Here is a 22,236-nt window from a genome sequence, read left to right as displayed (position 1 = left end):
GTTGTATATTCTGCCTTGATAGGCAGAACTGTAATACAGTTGAGGAAATGATAGTGTCTGGAGCAGGTATGGATACAATCCTTTAAATATGGATCAAATTTGGATATATAGAAGTGGAATAAATTTTGAAGGGCAAGGAAAGGACAGAAAGTATTCCAAATTAGGAGTAACAGCTTGAGTAAAGACAAAGCTAGAAAACAGGGGGGGGGGGGGGTTCTGAATTGAGGATAACGAAGGAGTTCACTACAGATAAGGCTTCAGCATAGCGTAGATAAAAGGAGGTTGGGAAATAGGAACTGGGAAGGTAGTTACACATCAGTGTAGCAGGAAGAGATTAAGAGTATACACTCAGTTTTACAGCCTGACAAAAAACATCAAGGCCAAAGATTTCAAATCAGTTTTCAGGGCTGGTGATAGAAGTTTGAGGGTGGGGGGCGGCTAGCTTCCGAAAGACCTACTTGTGATGCTTTTCTTGGCTAACCATTATTTGTAGACCCTTTGTGCCTCACATTATAAACAGAACTTTCTAAAACTGATCATTAAAGAATGCTTCTGACTCAGAGCCCAAGCAACTGAGCTTTTTCCTTATCATTCCCATTTTGGAGGCTGCATCAACAGGGAAATGCAGCGGGATTGTTTTTATAGGCCCTTAGCTCACTATAAATGTACTTCTCAAGACTTGGCCATTTGGAATGGCCATTTTATGCACTCAACTCATCTGTGTATATTTGACTTCCACTTCCAGATAACGAGCAGTTCTCTCCACTTATTTCCCCTCAGGAAGATGGATCTATTTAGCAACCTTCACTTTTGTTACATTCTCCAGTCCCAGGCAGTGACGATATTTATACATAAGACAGAGATGTTTCTATACTGTGATGGAAGTTTAAAGGAAGTTGGAGCCAACAACCTTTCATTTTGAAGCCAAAGAAAAATGAGCACAAATTGTTCAGTCCTGCTAAGAATGGGGACTACAGAGATTAGCAGAAAGACTTCTTCTAGTCTATTCAATACATGGTGCCTGAGGCCTTTATGTATTCAGCCTATGTCTTATCTAGCACACCCCCTAATTTCAATGAAGTTTATAGGTTCCATCAAAATAAACATGACTGTGACCATTTTTGATGATTTTGTGGGCAAAAATTAGATGTTCCATTTTATCACCTTCTTTGCTTTATTCTAAATGAATTCTAGAGTATGGGAACGGATGGGTTCTAGGCTTGGGCTAGAATTCCTAACCGATCTTGTGGCTGGAACTTCCCACATTAAGGTTTGGTATTTTTATTCTATTAGCAACACTTGGCATCATGGGAAATGTTCTCTGCACAGGTGCTCAGGGTGTCCTCATCCTCTCTGATTTCTTCCCAGGTGGGAAATTGGCAAGTGGAGTCCATGCAGTCTCACCTGTGGGGTTGGCCTGCAAACCAGAGACGTCTTCTGCTCCCACCTCCTGTCCAGAGAGATGAATGAAACAGTAATCCTGGCTGATGAGCTGTGTCGCCAGCCCAAGCCCAGCACTGTGCAAGCTTGTAACCGCTTCAACTGCCCCCCAGCCTGGTACCCTGCGCAATGGCAGCCGGTGAGTTCTGGGGTTTCTCAATATTGGAGTGCGTTTTTGCATCAGTGATTCAGGACAGGGGACTCCGTCTCCGAGTAGCTTTGTCCCTTTAAAGGAATGTTGAAGGCTTATCCCTCCCTTCTTAGTATTCCCCCAACCTATTCAAATCCAGATCTTTTAATTACATACCATGTTTTCTGCTGTACCACAGAGATTAACCTCCAAAAGCAACTCAAATGAACCATCTCGAAACCTGAACTATTTCACAACAAAGTTTTCACCAGGCTAAGGAAAAATTCTAAAAATAAAGACAACATGATGGATTTTCCTTACAGCTAAATTTGTTCTGAATTTATACCCTTTCTAGCTTCTTTGCTAATTAAAATTCTAAGAGATAAAGGTACTAGGAAATCATTTTTCTTTCTTTTTAAGAATATGTAATTACTTAGCAAAAAAATAGAAATCTTGAGTCAATTCCAGGCGTTTTTTATTTTTCTGGTCCTATGAGTTCCAAAGGTCTGGAAACTAGTGTTTTAAAGCAGGGGTTAGCAACTGCAGCCCAAAGCCAAATCCAGCTCACAGCCAGTTATTGTAAATAAAGTTTTATTGGAACACAGCAACACCCATTCTTTTATATATATTATCTATGGCTGCTCTTACCCTACAAGGACAGGACTACGTGGTTGTGACAGATATTATATGGCCCACAAAATCTACAGTATTTACTCTGTCTTTATACAGAAAAACTTTGCCGACCCCACTCTAAAGCCTACATTATAATAATACAAACACAACTATTTTATCAAACTATCCTATCTAAAATTATATTTATCATACTTGAATTAAGTAATCTTTTTGGATGCCTTTTAATGCAGGAGGATTTTAGATTATTTGGATAGGATCTTATTTTGCAATTTCCTCCCCATTAGGATATCAGATGCAGCTTAACGTGACATCAAAGGTCACAGAAAGTAAGCCTGAAAAGTGAGGGGACATACAGCCCAATTTTACTGAAATCATTTTTCACTCTCAAAAGTGTCCCAATTAAAATGCTAAATTATATATGGTAATCAACTGAGAAGGAGAGAGGATAGCAGTTTACATACCCTTCCTTACCTTAGTGCTGAGAGAAGAGGCTGCCATTTCCACACACCCTCCATGCTTTTTCACAATCAGTTGGCAGACCCCCTGCCTGCTCCCAGCCATCTTGGGGCTGTGATTTAGTAAAGCGCTCAAAGAATCAAATAGTAATGAGTGAGCAAAACTCAGGTCTCCTGATTTCTAATGCATTTATACTTTTACCTTTAACTAGAGTAAATCCATGACCTTAAACTGCACCCTAATCTATGCCAACCCTAAGACAAGACCAGGAATCAGCCCAAATCAACCTCTACTGAAAAGTTTTAGATCCCTATATTATTAGTTTGTGTTACCATTAAGCACATAGGAAGTTCTGGATAGAACATTCACTGAATGACAAAATACATAAATAGATAAAAAATACTGCCCTCCAAGCCCTGAAATTCTGACTTTATATCTTGCTGATATGTTTGCTGTATCATTATAGGTCATAATATTGACCTAGCCATGAAGTGAAACACCAGCCTCTTTTCAATAGCCACACAAGCTGCTGAATAGTGGCAGTGACTTACGATGCTTCTTCAGTTTTTAGAGCACATCCATATACGTGATTTTTGGGGGTCTATTGCCAACACTACCACCCCATGCCCAGTCTCCCTATTTAAAACAGTGGATTTCCAAAGAGTTAATTATTCTTCCATTTTCTATCTACCTTGGGCCTGTTAAGTGAATTTATTTTGAAAACTTTCACTATTTCCTGCTATTAGGGAGAAGCCTTTGGGATATGTCAGATGCAGGTATAACTTGTTTTATTGTGCTTCACAGATGTTGTGTTTTTTACAAATCGAAGACCTTCCCCCAGCAAAAAAATAAAATTACAACTTGATTTGTTGTGGTGGTCTGCAACTGAACCTGCAATATCTCCAAGATATGCCTATATAAGTACATTTTTCAGATCAGGAAACTAACAGTAAACAGCTCTTTGAAGTTCATCCCATGAGCCACTGACTGTACTTTATTGGGACCTTTGAAAAATATCTTGAGTATTTCATACTCAATATATAATAACTGCAAAAAATATTAAAACATAGCAAGAAATAGAGAACACAGAAAGTGGAAGCCACCAATGAAAACAAACCCCTGTTAAATATTTGGTGCATAGGGTCTGTTTTAAGAATTCTCGGGGATTTCTTGGAATCTCTCTGAACCTAGAGGAAACAACAGACTTTTTTTTTTTTTACATCATTTCCTAGAATCTTACTTTTTTGGTTGTTTTGTTAGGCAAAATGAGCTATTACTGTCCACCTATTAAAAGAAAGGAAGTTATTGTTTATGCTATATGGAATAAGTCAAGAGTAACTTAAGTGTCTGCATGCTAATTGACTGTTGCCTTAGGAAACTACTTAGTTAAGACACCAGCTATTGAGCATCTATCATATTTGACTGGTTAGCGCTCTGCTTCTTGGCAATGCTGTTGGGACAAGGAAAGTTGCTGTGCACTCACAGGATCTTTTCCATTTAGCTACTTGGATCTAGCAGAGGATAGGGCTGAGATCTCTAATCCTTCAACACCTAGTTTACAGTCTTTGCATATGAAAGAAAAGGAGCTGGTGGATCAAATTTAAAGACAGATAACAGCAGGACGGATATGGACTTTGGCCCATTTGAAGGGAGACACTCCCCCTCCTTTCTGCTTGAACACTGGGCTATGCTGACCTCATGCAGTATGCTTTTCTTTCAGGGCAGAAAAAACCTAATTTAGGTTAATCATCATTTGCCTACTAAGAATGCAACCTTCTTTGTCCCTTATAGAGCATTTGCCGGACAAATGGCAAACAGCCAATATTTATACATTCTGCAGGTCTGGACAGGACTAGCATGGAATCTAAGTATTTATGTTACAATTTTATTTTAGAAACAATTAGGAAGATATGAAGCAGAAAGCTAATTCTAGCTTTGGTTTTTAGGGAACTTTCTCTATTTCAGTTCTACCTCTTACTCAATACTGTATCCCTTGATTTTACTTCTGGTCTTGTTGAAAGATCCATTTAATATTTATCTTTATCAGTTTAGCTTTACTATTTTGTTAGGTTTTGTTTAGTTGGCTTTGGAAACACTTATATATTTAGTGTATTTGCCTTCTGAATCTTCTCTAACTTATTAAATATACACACATATTCATCAACAACTTTGATGCTGGCTGTATATTACATATTATATACCCACACAAGGGACCATATCACAGTGGTGTGTTACAGCACCATGCTTGAGAACCACTTTAAAGATATGCCATAAGTCCAGCTAAGACACCTTGACCATGACAGCCTTCTTCTAGGACTCTTCAGCGACTCTCCATTGTCATATAATAAAGCCCAATGACTTCATTAGGTCTTCATTCCCCTGCAAACGGCCCCCGCCCATCTCCAGCTACGGTTCTCCCATCCCTGCTGGCACACTGCAATCTGCCCATGCTTCTCCCTGCCCACACACAGTTCCCCAGGAGTCATATCTCTTCCATCATGACTCCTATACCATCCTCCCACACTAAAGTCACTTGGTGTTCATGGTCAGTGCTGCTCATTTAACAGTCATATACCACCTTACTTGTATGGGCGCTTTGCTATGACTTCTGAGTTAGACCATCAGATCAGTGAGAGCAGAGGCCATGTCTCAGTAAGACCCCATAACACCCAGTGTAAAGCATAGAGTATGGTGCTGAAAAGGTACATGACAAGCCTGCGGGTTCATTTATGGAGCACTTGTTACCTTTCAGGAGCTTCTTCTCTTTAATAAAAGCAGCACCTACTGTGTGTTGCAACAGTTCTAGGCACTTTCCATGTTTAATTTGTTTAATTCTCACTGTGCTTAGTGTGATAGGTACTACTATTATTCCCATTTTACAGACGAGGAACCTGAGGCACTGTGAGGTTCACAGGAATTCAAACTTCATGTGGTAGAACTCATTCTATCAGCTCTTCATTTTCTCTGTTAATCCCCACAGCAGCTCTGTGAGGAAACAACAGAGAGGTTGTGCTTGCCGAGGTTGTGCTTGCCCTGGGTCAGGAAGCTGATAAATGAAAAGGCGGGGAGCGGGGCTGTATGCTTCAATGCCCATTCTCTTTTCCATTGTCGGGTGCAGCTTTCCCAAGACCTCTCTACCATTTGCTTTAAAGCATTAAATTGGGAGGAAATCCAATACCGGCCCCCAAAATCAGCAGTTTACATAAAACTCAGTATTGTTTGCTTACATATAACCAGGGCAGTTAATCTGTATATCAGTTTCCTATTGTTGCTGTAACAAACTACCACACATATAGTGGCGTAAAACAACACAGATTTACCATCTTATAGCTCTGGAGGTCAGAAATCTGAAACCCGTTTCACTCTGCTAAAATCAGGATGTTAGTAGGCCTGCAATTCGTTCCTTCTGAAGATGCTAGGGAAGAATCTGTTACCTTGCCTCTTCCAGCTTCTGGAGACTGCTTGTTTCCCTGGCTCATGGCTCCTTCAAAGTGCTTCATCCAACCTCTGATTCTGTCCGATAGCCTCGCTCTGACTCTAATCCACCACCTCCCTCTTATGAGCACCACTGTGACGACATCAAGCCCACTGGTAGTCTCCCCATCTCAAGATCCTTAACTTAATCACATCTGCAAAGTCCCTTTCACCGTGTAAGGCAACATATTCACAAGTTTCAAAGATTAGGACCTAGATGTCTTTGGGCTCACTATTCGGCCTACTACAATCTGCTGTGTTGTGGGCTGACTAAACATTACTGTCTACTAGCCCAAGGTCCTTGAGATTCAAAATCTGCCTTCTACTACCACTCTCCTCACCATTATCTATGAGCTTTGTATGCATCCATCTTCTTCCTATATTCATTTTCATTCTAAAAAAAAAAAAAGAAGAATGTAAGCAATGAGAAAAAAGAGAAAGGTGCTAGAAGAGTTTAAACTGAAATGAATTAGATAGTCCACTCTGAAGCATACTTTATATTTCTTTTTATTGCATATGTCTTATGTTCAAGATGGGGTCCACCCAACATATACACACATACTGCAAACATCTGTGCAGAGACTAAAACATGCCCTGCAGCCCATCTTTTCCCCCTTGCTTAAAACTGTGATTATGCGGCCATTTCCATATATACCTCTTTTTTTAATCAGGGTTACAATTCAAAATGCCTATAGTTTAGCTGCTTAAAAAGGGATGTGAGAAAAGAGTCCCGCTCGCAATATTTTTAAAAGAGGGAATTTTAATGCCAACTAAATGCTTGAGACTTAAATTTGTCATTTTCTAGATTTAAACACACACAGAAAAAAAGAACAACTTTGGTCTGGATTACAGGACTGAATTCTGGCAGAAGGAGTCAATTTAGTCATCGGTTTTGTTATACTACAGTAACTAAAATACAAATTCTTATAAGTTAGAGACTATGTTTATTTAAAATATATCTGGAAAGGAAACAATCTATTAAGATGTTTATCTCATTTTTAGTAGTATATTTCATAAGGAAATGGCCACCTCATCCGACCCTTAGAAGCAACAACAAATGTAAGCAGAACAGATGAGAAGTCAAATTTCACATATAAAAATTTTTGTTTTTATTAGCAGGACACTCTTTGTAATAATTGCTCTCAATTTTAATGGGTGTGCAACCCCATGCTTCACCTAGTAACAGGAATGTTAAACCCAGAACATACACTGTACACCCATTGTACTTCTAGTTTTAAGAAAGCTAGCTTAGTTTATATTGCAAGGTCATTCTAATCCACAAAATGGTTGGGCTAGAAATTCTGTCCTCATTTTTATGGTTTTGTTTAGTAAGTGAGATTCAGTCCTCATTTTCTTTGTGTTGAGCCCTAATTTAGTTTGGCTCACTTTCGACCTCTGTTACATACCTTGCACAACCTCTAACTTGTCTTTTGAACTTCTCAGCCTCGTATATTGGAGTTACCTCAAATTCCAAAGGTCTAATACCACCTCAATAACATGTCTATCTGCCACCTTCCCCAGCAGACCCAGTCCTTTTTCGTGGATCTTGTGGTTTGGGTGATACCACGATCTAGCTTGTTCTGTAGCTGGAAAGTAGAGCCATCTCAGCCTTGTTTGTCCTTCACATTCAGTCAACACCCAAATCCTGTTGATCCCACCTTGTATATGTTTCCAACATAACTGTTCTCTTCTTTCCTAATCCTTCTCCTCCTGTGCTGGCTCTAGTCTCTAGTCTCACAGCTAACCAAACCTTTTTCTTGGTCTGCCTGTATTGTCTTGCTTAACTCTCACCCAGTGTTGCCCAACCTGGTATCTGTGGTTCTTTACTACAGGCCCCCTGTTGAGCCTTTAAAATATTAATATGTGCTGAGAACTGCCAACTAAGTGTAAGGTATGCAGTGGTATTTAGACTTATTTAACCAGGGAACCTTTTCTCCATGGCACACCTATTAACTTCTCACAGGGCAATTATCTTTGGAACCCATTGGCCTTTCCTGCTTGAGTCACTTTCTACAAATTGAATCAAGTTACCCCCTACTTTAAAACCTTTAATGACACCCCATGGTCTTGAGATTATTTCTAAGACCCTTCACTGTTGGCCCCTCTCCAGCCTTCTCAATCTCATTTCCCAGCTACCCTTCCCCACAAAACCTATGCTTCACCTTCTCAGGACTTCTCAGTTATTTAAACGTGCCATGTCCTTCATACCCTGGGTCTGTGAACATGTAATCTGACTCGCCAGCACTCCTTATCTCCCTGGCCAACTCCTCATGTCACCTCCTCTGTAGAGCCTTCCCCAACTTGAGCGTAAAGACTTAGTTGCACTTTCTTGTATATTACCTCTTTTGTAAAACTAATCACATTTTATAGTAATTTTTTCTCCCTGACTAGACTGCAATACCTGAGGCATAGGGGACATTTATTAATCATCTTAAATCCCCAGCACCTAATATGTGCCTGGAACTCAGCAAGTGCCCACTAAATATTTAATGAAAGAATGAGTGAACGAATGAATTAATTAATTAAATGAGTTAGAAGCCATAAGTAGAGCACATTGTGTAAAAACTGGAAAGTTAACCTTAGAAATAGAACGTAAACATCACTTTATGTTGGACTCAATAATATGTCTTGAGATATCAAGGAAATGAACTCAGCTCTCAGTAAATTAAACTACCAAGATGAAACCAAAAGTGTCAATATGGGCAGAATTCATTTATGTGATGATTATGGGAAAGTCTTCAAAAATACAATCCCTTGAGCCATTGTATTTTTGTATAGAATCATAACTTTTAGGTGTTCCCCTTATTGTATTTATATATTTTTTACTTTTACTGTATTTTTTACTTTTCTTATAAAACTAATGAACCCATGACCTTATATAATGAAACATGTATGGCAGCTAGGATAACTAATATAAATACAATTTTTTGTTATTTATTCTGTGTATGGCATATATTTAAAAATAATACCCCTTACCAGAGATCTACCTCTTCTTGCCACAATATTATTTTAAATGATTTACAAAGGCAAACATTTTTCATTTAGTTTTATTAAATTTCTCTTGCCGCTCCTTTTAAATTTTTTTCTTCTTTGCAGTCTGCCCCTCACATCACAACTGTCCACTTCACCAGGCAATCTCAACATGTTCACAAAGTCATCACAGGCTTTGGAACCTTTATTAATTTGAAATTTCATCTTCTACAATTTAAAAAAAATCTAGAAACACCTTTTCATCCATGTAAACACACCAGGGAAACATTTGGAGCAAAGATGAGACAGGCTTTTAAGTAACCCTGACCATATTAACTCAGCTACCTGGTCGTGTCCCTACCTGGAGGGTCAGGGCACCCAGCGGAGCACAGACAGCTGCTGGCTGAAATCCACAGCTGACTTGCTTAGAAGCAGCTTCTGGCTAATGATAAAACATCCCGATAAAAGGTGGATGTTCAGCCCTTCAGTTGGATGTTTGTTTTACATCTTTAAAACATCTGGATTTGGGGCTCTTTTATTCATCCAATCATCAATTCAACAAACTTTATGAAGTGCATGTTCTTTGGCAGACGCTACAAAAGGCACTGGAGGATAGAAAGATGACTGCATTCCCTTCTTCAAAAGATGCATAATCCTGTGTGCATGCAGGGAGGTGGAGGGAAACAGCAGGACACAAATGACTAGTCCTTACAGGAGAGATGCAGCACTCTTCCAAGTCAAGGTGGGTGGGAGGTGACTCACTTACCATGAGGTTGGAGGTGCTACAGGAGGCTTTAGGGAAGAGGCTTTGAGGTGGGCCTATAAGGATGTCTTGGAAGTTTCTAGATGGACAAGGAGACAAAGGACATTCATTGCTCACAGAGGGAACATGATCAAAGGTCTGAGTGGAGAAGGTATCTGTGTGCCCAGGATGGGCAAATCGTCTATGGTAGCTAAGGTACTGCCCCATGGCAGGGCAGGAAGGAATGTGGGGGGGGGGAGCTCAATGCATGTTAGAGTATGAGGGCTCTGAAGGATGTTCTCAGGGGTCTGGACCTCACCTTCTGAGCATTAAGAATCTCCTAGGAGGGCCGGCCGAGTGGCTCAGTTGGTTAAGAGCTCGCTCAAGAGTTTGAGCTCTGAGCAACAGCGGTTCGAGTCCAGCCCGAGCTGAGCAGCCGCTGAGCTGCCAATAGGTAGCAGGATGGCTCAGCTTAAAAAAAAAAAAAAAAAAAGAATCTCCTAGGAGCTTTATGTGTAGAGTATCCCTCTTGTCTGAGGGGGATACATTCTAAGACACGCTCCTCACCCCTCACCCCGCCCCCCGCCCAGTGGATGCCTGAAACCACAGATAGTACCAAACCCGATATATACTATGTTTTCTCCTATACATGCATGCCTATGAGAGAGTTTAATTTATAAAGTAGGCACAGTAAGGGTTTAACAACAATAACTAATAATGAAAAAGAACAATTATAACAATGTACTATAATAAAAGTTATATGAATGTGGTCTCTCTCAAAATATCTCATTGTCCTGTACTCAACTTTTCACTTAAACGAGGCACTTTACAGCATCTCTTTGGCATATCCAAATTGCCAACATCACAACTCTTGCATTTGGGGGCCATTACTAAGTAAAGTAAGGGTTACTTGAACACAAGCACTGTGATGCCACAACAGTCAATCTGATAACTGAGCTAGCTACTAAGTGACTAACGGGCGGGGACCGCATACAGCATGGATGCACTGGACAAAGAGATGATTCACATCCGGAGTGGGACAGCATGAGATTTCATCATGCTACTCAGAGCAACATGCAATTTAAAACTTACGAATTGTTTATTTCTGGAAATTTCCATCTAATATTTTTGAACCGTGGTTGACCATGAGTAACTGAAACTGCAGAAAACAAAACCACAGATAAAAGAGGGACTACTGTACATCAAACTTCACAATAAGCTGATTTTTTTTAACTTTTCTGGCAGCTCTTTTGTCATCATATTGTCACAGGCTTCTGTACAGTGTTGGGGGCCATCATCTGAAGGTGTGTCCCCAGAATCAGGTCCTATCTGCAAATCAGTAACCCAGCTATGTTCTTTTAAGCGAGTGACCACACTCTATAGCACAGTTTTATTCCATGTCTACCCTTGAAATAAGACCAATTATTTTTGTCATCGACTTCCTCAGTTTGAAAGAGTAAATTAACCTGCACCTCTCCTTAGTGCCACATTTGCTAAGAAGCTCTAACTGACAGCTTGAATTTAAGAGCTGTTTTTACTCAGCTACTTGTTTATTTTTGTAGCATTTATTCAAATTGAATAGAAGCCCATGTGCCTCATAAGGTATTTAGAAAAATAAAATTTTAGCCATCAAGCACTGAAGAGACCTGTACTCCTACAAGTCCAACATCACTAGTGAAGTGTCTAAGATGTCAGTCACAGGTGACAGAAACTCCAAGAGCATGCGCCCTATACTTGACACATTCAATAAGACCCAGGGGGAATTTGACTGAGTCATAATCAAAGGATTAGAAGAAAAGTGGTCTGATGTCATTTTGAGGTTGAGGGGATAATGATTTTATGAACCAGCCATCACTTCTCTCATAGAAAAATACACTGCATTTTCGCTGCAGTGTACATATTTATAGATCATACCAAAACATCACATACCTCCAGCAGCTGGTGTAAAATGTCATTCTATGGTTTAGCTCATATCCTGACCACTTCTTTACTGGGAAACAAACAAATCATTAACTTTAAAGGGAAAATAAATGAGAGGATGTGGAAGAAAAAAAAAGAAAGTAAAGATGAAATCATCCAATCCTAAGGCTTCTTATTAAAGATGTAACAATATCATCCTAGGGAAAAGTTTTGAATGCAATTCTCAAACGTTAGTATGAGCAATAAGAAAAACAAAATTGCTTCCTTAATAGAGCTAATAGTCTAATAGAGGATAATTTCTGAAAGGGATGAGAGCTACTTAAAAGAGCTATTTAAAAACAAAATTAAGTTACGTAATAGGATAGAGGCTGCTTTGGCTATTCTCGTTGGGAGGTTAGGGATGGCCTCTCCAGGCAAGTGAAAATGAAATTGAACCTGAATGATTAGAAATTCTCAGCCACATGAAGATGTAAAAGAAGAATGGTCCAAGTAGAGAGAAGAGCACATGTGAAGACCCTGTGGGAGACGCAACTTTGACCTTGGAGACATTGGAGGAACAACAATAGCAAAAAATATATATATATATATATATATATATATATATATATATATATATATATATATATATATATGGCTGCAATATGCAGAGAAAGGGAGAGTTGTGTGAGATAAAATTATAGAGGTGTGTGAAGCTCCTTTTTCATTGCTAGAACCTAGAACTATGCTCGGTCCACGATTGGTATTTAATAACTTTGTGTTGAATAAATGAATGAAGTTGAAAGGATTTGAGTTAGACAATCTCAAAGTTCCATCAGGCCAAGGACCAGAACACAGAGGGCTTTGCAGGGCAGGGTTACAGGAGTTTGGATTCTATTCTCATCACAAGGGGAAGCTGTTGGAGGGCTTCAAGCATGAGAGTTATGTTACCTGATTTATGCTTTGAAAAACATCGCTCTTAGTAAGACGATATGCTGAATATCTTCCATTCCTCCTCTAGAGCTACTCTCTACCTTCTCCACCTGTGTCCAGGAGGCTGACCTAGATACACTCTACCCTCTGACTTTTAGTTGTATTCAACCAATGGAGTTTTCAGCAGGCCATCAGAAAGAGAGAGGAGTTCTCTTCAAATTAAGTATGCTATCTATATCCTGCTAGGCACCGAGAAAACTAGAAACTGGGAGACTGATTAGGAAGCTTAGTAATAATCTAGGCAACAGCTGATGGTATCCCAATTTATTATTTATTGTGAAGGTAAAGCTTCCTTATTTTACAGGCAAATCTGAAAGTATTTGCTCATTGATTGTCAGGGGAGAGTTGTTAAGAAAAAAGAAAACTCGAGAGCTTTTCCTAAGTTTTTGTCTTGGATATGGCACCATTAAATGAGTGAGGAAGACTGAGAAGAGAGCAGACGTGAAGTAATATTGGAGGGGCAGAATTATAAGTTCCACTTTAGACATGTTTAGGTCAAGATACCTGTCTGCATGTAAGTGGACATGTCGAGTAAGGAAAGGGGAGAGGTCAGAGCTTAAGATTTAAATTTTTTATTTACTGGCATAAACTTGTCTTTTTTCTGACAATTATGATTTGAACAAAATTACATTCATGGAAGAATTTTAATAATTCATGGAACGGAAAGAATTGTGGAAAATAGAGTCCCTTGAGTTAGGCAAATCCTTTGGAATCAGTAATGCACACAGTTAGTTGTCTAGTTATAAACAAGTTCTGAAGAAGGACTGAACAATAAAGGTTATAAAAAATCTGATGACAGAATAACTGGTTGGTTAGAAGTTAGAATTTGACACAAATAGAAGAATGCTGAACCGACGAAGTCATACAAAAGACTATAAAACCAAATTTAAAACCGTAGTTATCCCTAGTAACAAGAAGGGTTATTCTAAATAAATGGAATTCTTAGGCACTAATTTCAGTTTCCCCCAACCACCAACTTCAGTTCAATTCCACAAATATTTAGTGAGGGTTTACGTTCACAGAAGGCCCTGTGCTAGGCAATGGAGTACAAAATACACTAGAGAAGTAAAATCCTTCAAGAGTTTATTGAACTACTGCTAAACAAGAACTAAAATAAAAGTTTGCTTCTCTGATCAATGAAAAAGCCAGGGAATCACGAAAATGAGCCAGAAACGCCTGAGGCCTGGGCCACCCATAGCTTGAATCATTAGCTTTGAGGCCATAGATTTTTCCTTAATTAAGGCTAAATAACATGCAAGGCAAACCCTTGGAAGAAACTGTTTGAATCTGTGATGAGTAACAGTTGGCTGCCAGCCACCGAATGTAGCCCACCCACCCACCCAGCTTATAGCATAGCCTAGAAGCTATGTTCAAATGTAGCCTTTCAGCTCAGAAGTCGAAGGACCTAGGGAGAACACATTTCCAGGGCCACCACAGTGCAAATGAGCTATTTTAGAGTGTTGGTCCCCAGCCTGGGCATGGGCTGCTCAGGGAGAGTCACAGAATGGAGGCTGATGAATGAATTTCAAAGCACTGCCTCTCTAGTGAGGATGTGGGGAGACCAGACACTTAGCAGGCTTGGGACTTAAAGGCCTGGGACCCTCAGCTTGAAGCAGCAGTCAGAGCACCCTCCAATGAAAGCAGAGAGCCTTCCCTACGACCACAGGAAGGAAAAGCTGAGCTTGGGCGCCTTCTCCAGCTGCGTCTCCCACTCCAGCCCAGAGAATATGCTCAGTAGGAGCTTGGGGAATATTGCACAGAATGGAAATAAACCAGTTCTTGCCCGTGTGTGGCCTTAGTTGAGTCACTTCACCTCTCTAGCCTCAGCTTCTTCATCTGTAAAGTGGAGACAAGACCTACCTCATAGGGTGGTGTCACCTTTATCTTTAACCTTCTTTTATTCAGTGAGTACATAGTTGAATCCAGCCTTAAGAAAATACATTTTTTCCTGTGGGACTCAATAAGGTTATTTTCATTTCAAAAACGTTTAATGTAAAATGCAAATTGAGGCTGTTGTCACTGGCTTGGATGGTTTGAAAGGCTCTGGGGTTAAAAGGCCTAAATTGATAGCTTTCCTAACTTTATTACCCAGTAGCTCTGTGACCTCAAGTCATTTACAATGCAAACAGAGGGTATATTTGCCCAGATGGGGTCCAAACAGCCACTGGTTCTGACAGAGACCTCTCTGGGTCCCAAGATGTCCTCTCTCTCTTTATCTTATTCCCATTGGAGGTGGTGGAGGGGCATTCATTTGAGAGACAGTTCTCAACCCTGGTTGCAGAATTACCTGGGAGAATTAAATTTTTTTAATTTAAAAAACTGATGCCTGGGACCCATCTCCCAGAGTATCTGACTTAATGATTAAATTTCTGATTAAATCCAAGAACTCAGCACTTTTTTAAAAACCCCAAGTAATTTTAAAATGCATCCAAGTTTGGGATCACGGAGGAAGCGGGTGACAGCTGCGCCACAACAGCGTTTTGACTGTACTCAGGGATATTCTATCTCCATCCCAACCTCAGTTGTGGGCACAAATCTCCCTTGCAGTTCTGAGTACGGTACGCTGAGCACATACTGAGTTCTGAGAGGCCACTCTGTGGCAGGAGCAGCTCCTTGAACACAAACTCTGGGGCTTTACACCCAAGCCTATTTCCCAGACAGCCCAAGGGCAGCAGGTTAAAGAAACGGGGTTATTCCTGAAGAAAGCAGAGTGCTCCCTAGAATTTTTACCAAAAAAATATCTGCAGCACAGTCATAGGTTTATAGATTCACTAAGGTTAGATCTGCCTGAACATACCAGAAAATACAAAGTCACAAAGGCTGAAATAAGAAGGCCAAGTATTTCTCTCTCACATAAACACAGTCCATCCAGGGCTGGTATGGCGTCTTCGCAATCAGGAACACGGGCAGCTTCCATCTTTTTGCCTATCACAGTCCAAGAAGGAAGCTTCAGTTGTAGGCATCATGTTCACATTCCAGCCAGCAAGGAGGAAAAAGGGAAGAGGGAAATGTCACACTCTCTTTGGGGAATTTCCCCGAAAGTACACACAACCCTTCCACTTATATCCCATCGGTCAGCACTTCGTCACCTGGCAGTGTCTACCTTCAAGGGAGGTTGATAAATCTAGTCTGTGTGCTGAAAAGTCATGTGCCCAGCTAAAAATCAGGGGCGCTCTGCTATTGCAAGGGAGGGGACAAAGACTTGGAATAACAGCCAACACTCTGTGCTGCAGGGGGCCTCCCGTCCTCATGCAGCTGGATTATAACTATTAAGTTACATGTAGTCAGTGTGTTTGGGATCCTGCTGAAAACCACTGAAATAAGGCTATTTTTCTTATATCCCAAATTTCAGTGGCTCTTGCTCCCACTGCCCTAAGAAATCACAAATCCTACAAGAAAAGTGTTCCAGGGATTTATTCAGAAAACCAGGCCCCAAATTTAATACCACCGCCACTCCCCAACCCCCACCCCAATGTGGTAGAGTGGATGTTTACACTTAGAAAGGGCTGCCTTCTCTGCAGATTAATTCCTCTAGATTTACACCGATGGCAGGAGCTCTCTTGTTCATTCAGGAAGCAGCACAGATTATGTTCACTGGATCGTAAATATGTTTAACACTCTATTATACTAACCTTTTAAACCAGTTGTCTTGGGTGGCTGCAAATCATAGTTGAGAAGCAACATTCTACGATTTAAAGGCTCTTGAAATTCCTGGATGCGCTAGTTAAGTACTTGAGATTAAGAGTAGAGGGTGTAGAGCTTGTTCCAAAATTCATTTCAAGGGGAGGAGGCAAAATCCTTTGGGCTGTTGCTGGGGTTTCTTCTGTTTCTTTTTCTTCCTTTTTTTTTTTCTTTCCTTTTCTTTTCTATTTTCACTCAGCCAAGGCGAAGGTAGAAATCGGCACTCAAAACACACCACTTTCTTATGTTGGGTCGACTTTCTCTCCCTTCACCAGTGTTCCAGGACTTGTGGAGGGGGCTTCCAGAAGCGTGAGGTTTTTTGCAAGCAACGCATGGCTGACGGCAGCTTCCTGGAGCTTCCTGAGACCTTCTGCTCAGCCTCAAAACTGTCCTCCCAGCAAGCCTGCAAGAAAGATGACTGTCCCAGTGAGTGGCTTCTCTCTGACTGGACAGAGGTATGTATGGTCCTCAGAAGGAGAATGAAAAGGTATAAATAAGGAGGAAAAGAAGACACCCCAAATGTAGACGTACAGAAGGCGAGAACAGAACAAAATAATCCTCCTAACATTACTGAGCAGTATTTTTGTCACCATTTACACCATAATAACTAACTTTTAATTAGGCTGCAGAGATGTGAGTTAGGCAGCCCGCCCTTCTATACTCATCAGTCGGAAGCATGAAATTGTAAACAGGTTCCTCATGGAATGAAACCAGGCCTCACTCGTGCTGTTTGGGCCCATGATTCTTCTCAGAACACCGGCTTCTTCTCCCTCTATCTCCACATGTGCCTTCCTGACCTGCCTGCACCTCGTATTTTCAGATGTTTCTAGTCCCTACTCAGGAAGGGCCAGTCCCCTCTAGTTCTTCTCTTCCAAGTTACTGGACACTAAGGAACATGACTTATTAGGAAAAGAAGGCCAAGGAAATCGTGCCTCTTTACTGTCAATTTCCTGGCTCCAAAACTTCAACAACTTCCCAGCAAGAGAACTTGATTTCCCCTGGTGCCTTTCATTCAGGGAGATGATTGCATCAGCATTCACCATTCCAGACTTACCTCAGAAGTTAGTGATATACCCCCAGCTACCCTATTTGTCTACGTAATTCCTATGCTAACACTAGCATAAATTAATCCATATACACACAGCTTTAACTTATTAGTTTTCAGCCCTTACACTTCTTTGACTTGCCTATAACAGGCCTGTGTGTCTTCCACAGAGAAGCCCCTCCCCACCCCATAGTATTGCCTCACAAGCAAATTTAGCCAAAACAAGAACCACAAAGCCTGAACTGAAATGTCAAAAACAGATTCAAGACCCTCCCCTTTCTTGCATATAAGCATCATTTGAATTGGCTTTGCCTTCTTTGTATGATATACAATTCATCGGATGCAGCTACTGCTGGCTGAAATACATCACAGAGATACTTGGTTCCACAGAGGGGAAAGCTACCTCTGACAATTAAGATGCCAGCTGTATCACCATAGGCTCTTAGAATTCTTGCCCCGTATTTTGTCAGCCCATATAGAGTTCCATCAGATGGTGCCTGCTAATGGGCATTGCAATAGAGAGTTAACCTACATTGTCATAGGTTTTATCATTTGTCTGTAAAATTGCCTTCTGGTGGTATCTCCCCCCAAATGTCTCAGAGTAACAAAATGTCATGTTTTATAAATAATTTTATTTCCACAAGATAAAGGATTAAAAGGGTAGAATGAGTATGTGTGTATTCAAGTGTGTGTGTGTATGTGTATGTGTGTGTGTGCACGCATGTGCTTGTGTGTGCATGCATGAACATGGTAATGACAGTTTTTCCATGGAATGTTGATTTCGGTATTATATATGAAAAAATCATAACAAAAATAGCAGTGTAGGAGCGAGCACTGATGTATCGGCTATGTAAGTGGTTCTAGATGAAGACCTCCTCCCAGGGCGTATTGTTAAAGGCATTGCTCTCCTAAGTCCATAGGTGATTGTCTGCCATGAATAGGATGCTAATTGTATGATTATAATTGTACTCCCGTGTTCCTGGACTTTGTAGTCTCTGAGCATATGGGACACAGAGAATTCAAAAAAAGTTCTCTTCAGCCTGCAGATTTGAAGGAAGGACCCTTGTGATTAGGCACTAAGGAAAGGAGACTGCCGAATTGAGGTCTCATGGGTCCCATTAAATAAAGCAGACCTTTAGAATAGTGTCATGTGTGATTAAGGGTTCAGACTGCCATTTGTGACGTGGATGGATCTTGAGATTATTATGCTAAGCAAAAAAGTCAGACAGAAAAAGTCAAGAACCACATGACTTCACTCATATGGGATATAAAGCTGAAAACAACGAAGGAACAAGACACACAAAGAAACAAAAACTCCTAGACACAGATAACAGTTTAGTGGTTACCAGAGGAAAAAAGAGGAGGGAGATGGTAGAAGAGGGTAAATGGGGTCAAATATATGGTGATAGAAGGAGAACTGACTCTGGGTGGTGAACACACAATGTGACATGTAGATAATGTAGTATAGAATTGTACACTTAAAACCTATGTAATTTTACTAACCATGGTCACCCCAACAAATTTAATTTAAAAAGAAAGTTCAGACTGAAAGACAGGCAAACTTAGGTTCTAATGCTGACTCTGCCACTTACTGGTTGTACTATTTTACATTCCCACCAGCAATGTATGAGGGCTCTAATAATCTTGGGCTAGTTACTTTACCTTTCTTGCCCTTAGTATGCTTATCTGAATATTGGCAATAATCATACTATTCACCTTTATGGTTATTGGGAGGCTTAAGTTAAATGATGCATGTAAAGTGCTTTCTGCATAGTAAAAGTTAATCATATTGCTATGATTCTCTTCCATCCTTGCTCATTGTCAGGAGAAAGAGAAGAAATAAAAGAAAGCATTTACGTTGACTGGCTGGACCCAAGTCATGGCATTGGCCTTCCCCACCTTTGCCAGTCTTCCTAGGAGAAGGAAGTTACATTTTAGGAAGAGGATTAGTTAGCCCTTATCCAAGGAACGTTATTAGGTTCTGAGTTATCTGGGTTGATGAATGGAAAATCCAAACATTGGGGAGAGGCTGGGAAGGACGGGAGGTAATCACCAATTCACTGGGATGAAACTCATGCTGGTGCTATAGTAAAATGCTCCCGGGGGCAGTCACAGAGGCTCCCGCTGGCCCTGTCATCCCAGCAGCCCTTCTTTTGGCCTGGTGCCTGAGGTGAAATGTGCATTCCACACCCCCCACAAGACTCCTTGGAGAAAAGAAGATCTGGATGATCTACAGTGTTTTACCCTCCACTATCTGGCTCACTCCTATGGTTACTGCACAGAATCCCTCAGAGGCGGTATGAAGCCAAAGTTTTAGACCTTCAGATAAAATTACTCTCGGATTCTATTCTGAGAATAAGACCGCTCAAAAGGCCTTCCTTCTTTTCTTTAAGAAACTCTTCCATCTCCTGAAAGAGTTAGCTATTAAATATTTTTAAGTCATAGTTTTAGGGAAGTTGTTCCCCCAAAAAAACATATAAAAGAAATTAAGTCTGAGCAGTAAATTTTAGAGCTTGAAGGAACTTAGAAGATCCTATAGCCTAGTTGTTCTTTTAAAATTTAAAGCCACAGGAACCTTTTTTTCAATTGAAGGGTTACTATGAAGCCAAAAAGCTAAACAAAGATCAAATCAGAGCAGTTTTGAAGTGTGGGTAGGGGGTCCCAGATTTCCAGTAGTTGGGTCTCTAGTTCACCTGAGAAGCCCCTGAATCACTTCCTTAACATAGTTATAGAACACAGTTTGAAAAGCTCTGCTGTAGCTTAGTTTCCCTATTTTAGAGATATGGAAATCGAGCCGAGAGAATGAGACTTGACCAAAATCATAAATTGATCTGACATGCAGCCTATTTTCCTACTTGGCAGCACTAAAATGACCATTTGTTTACAATTTCCAGGCTTTTTACCCCCACTCTACCTGATCCCTGGATTTGGTGCTGTCATTTACAATAAAATAAGGGATGAGTGGAATCTGAAATCCATGATCATCAGGGAACAGAACCATTGGTTTGACTCTCATCCCCACTTTTTGCCTCATGAACGTCTTTCAGGGTGGTGTATATCATACAACTTTGCATAGAATCGTTTATTTCAGTGGGCTAGCATATAAAATTTGAAAATATAAGATAATATTTTTGGTATTTTTACTGTCATATTTCAAGTTAATGTGGCACATTGCCATGACCCTATTTCAGGTTTTATCATCTCAAGCCTGGACTACTGTGGCAGCCTCCTTAACTGATATCCCTGTCTGCCATCCATCTCCCACTCCCATCCCTCCCGGACACCGTTGCCAGATTAAACTTCTCAAAACACCTCTTTCATCATTTCACTCCTCCCTTCAATGGCTCCTCATTGCTTTATGGATCAATTCCAAACCTCCTTCCTAAAAATTAAAAGGCTTCAAACGTCTGGTCCCAAACTACCTCTTGAACTCCTGACACTCTCGGCATGTTCCCTCTGTTCAGTCAAAGAGGTTTAGCTCTGCCCCTAAGCCTGCCTTGGACTTTTGCGCTGAACTGTTCTATCTTTGTTCTGGATATTTTCCTGCTTCCCCTACGTATCCCTGGTTCTCTATACCCAACCAGACTCCACCCATCTTCAGGACCTAGGTCAGGAAATCCCTAGTGTACCATAAGCATTCAACAATTGTTAGCATTAATTTTATAATACTTCACTTGTATTTTATTTTTATGTTTTTACTGAATTCTTGTATTACTATTTAACTCTTTAAACAGCTTCACCGAGGCATAATTTAAATACTATCAAATTCAACTTAGCATGTTTTCAAGGTTTATCTTTGTTGTGGCACATATCAGAACGACGTTCCTTCTTATGACAGAATGATATTCCATTGTATAGATACACCACATTTTGTTTATCATTTTCCAGCGATAGACATTCGAGTCATTTCCCCCTTTTATCTATTATGAGTAATGCTCCCATGAACATTTGCATACAAGTCTTTGTGTGGATGTGTGTTTTCATTTCTCTTGGGTAGATAGATACTTAGGAGTGAAATTGCTGGGTCATATGGTAAATTTATATTTAACTTTTTAAGAAACTGTTAAACTGTTTTCCAAGAGGGCTGTACTATTTTACATTCCCACCAGCAGTGTATGAAGGCTCCAAGTTTTTCACATCCTCACCAACACTTATTATTGTCTATCTTTTTTTTTATGGTCATTCTAGTGGATATGAAGTGGTATCTCATTGTGGGTTTGATTTCTATATCCTAATATACTATTTCATTTTAATAATGAATTTAGACTTTTTCCCTTCATTTGATGACAGCTCCTTAAGGTTAGGCACCATCGTGTACGTCTTTTTTCCATAATATCACCTAGCTCCCCGCCTTAGACAAAATAGATATATAACAATTATCTGATGCTTAACATTAAAATATTTGTGAATGAAGGAGAAAGGAATTAGCGTTAATTGAGTGTTATTTCTGTGTGTGACATTTAAAATATATTATCTCACTTAATTCCCAATCTTGCAAAATGAACATAAGTATAAACAGCCTCAGAGCATTTAGGTAACTTGCCAAGTAGTAAAATATTGAGCTAGCATTTGAACACAGGACTGTCTAACTCTAACTCAAAAGCCCAGGCCATAGAAGTAAAAACAAGTAAAATGTCTATAGGAAACCTTAGAGTAGGAAGTCTTAGAGTAGAATGCGGCTACAATATAGACATGGCTGCACACTGTCACGTGATTAACACCTCTCTCTCTCTCTCTCTCTCTCTCTCTCTCTCTCTCTCTCTCTCTCTCTCTCTC

The 22,236-nt window shown here is 40.2% G+C and overlaps 1 protein-coding gene across 3 annotated transcripts in view; it reads left to right on the top strand.

Moving 5' to 3' along the window:
* Positions 1–22,236, top strand: part of ADAMTSL1 (ADAMTS like 1) — a 909,537-nt gene that overhangs the window by 771,115 nt on the left and 116,186 nt on the right. For all 3 annotated transcript variants that reach the window (XM_019659072.1, XM_019659074.1, XM_019659073.1), the window contains 2 exons: positions 1,369–1,579; positions 16,691–16,870. In XM_019659072.1, the coding sequence (XP_019514617.1) occupies positions 1,369–1,579; positions 16,691–16,870 (391 nt within the window). The remainder of the gene's footprint in view (positions 1–1,368; positions 1,580–16,690; positions 16,871–22,236) is intronic.

Source organism: Hipposideros armiger, unplaced genomic scaffold (assembly GCF_001890085.2).
Source record: "Hipposideros armiger isolate ML-2016 unplaced genomic scaffold, ASM189008v1 scaffold_294, whole genome shotgun sequence".
Classification (NCBI taxonomy): Eukaryota; Metazoa; Chordata; class Mammalia; order Chiroptera; family Hipposideridae; genus Hipposideros; species Hipposideros armiger.
The sequence above is the reverse complement of the archived record's forward strand: the minus strand, read 5'-3'. Positions and strand labels throughout refer to the sequence as shown.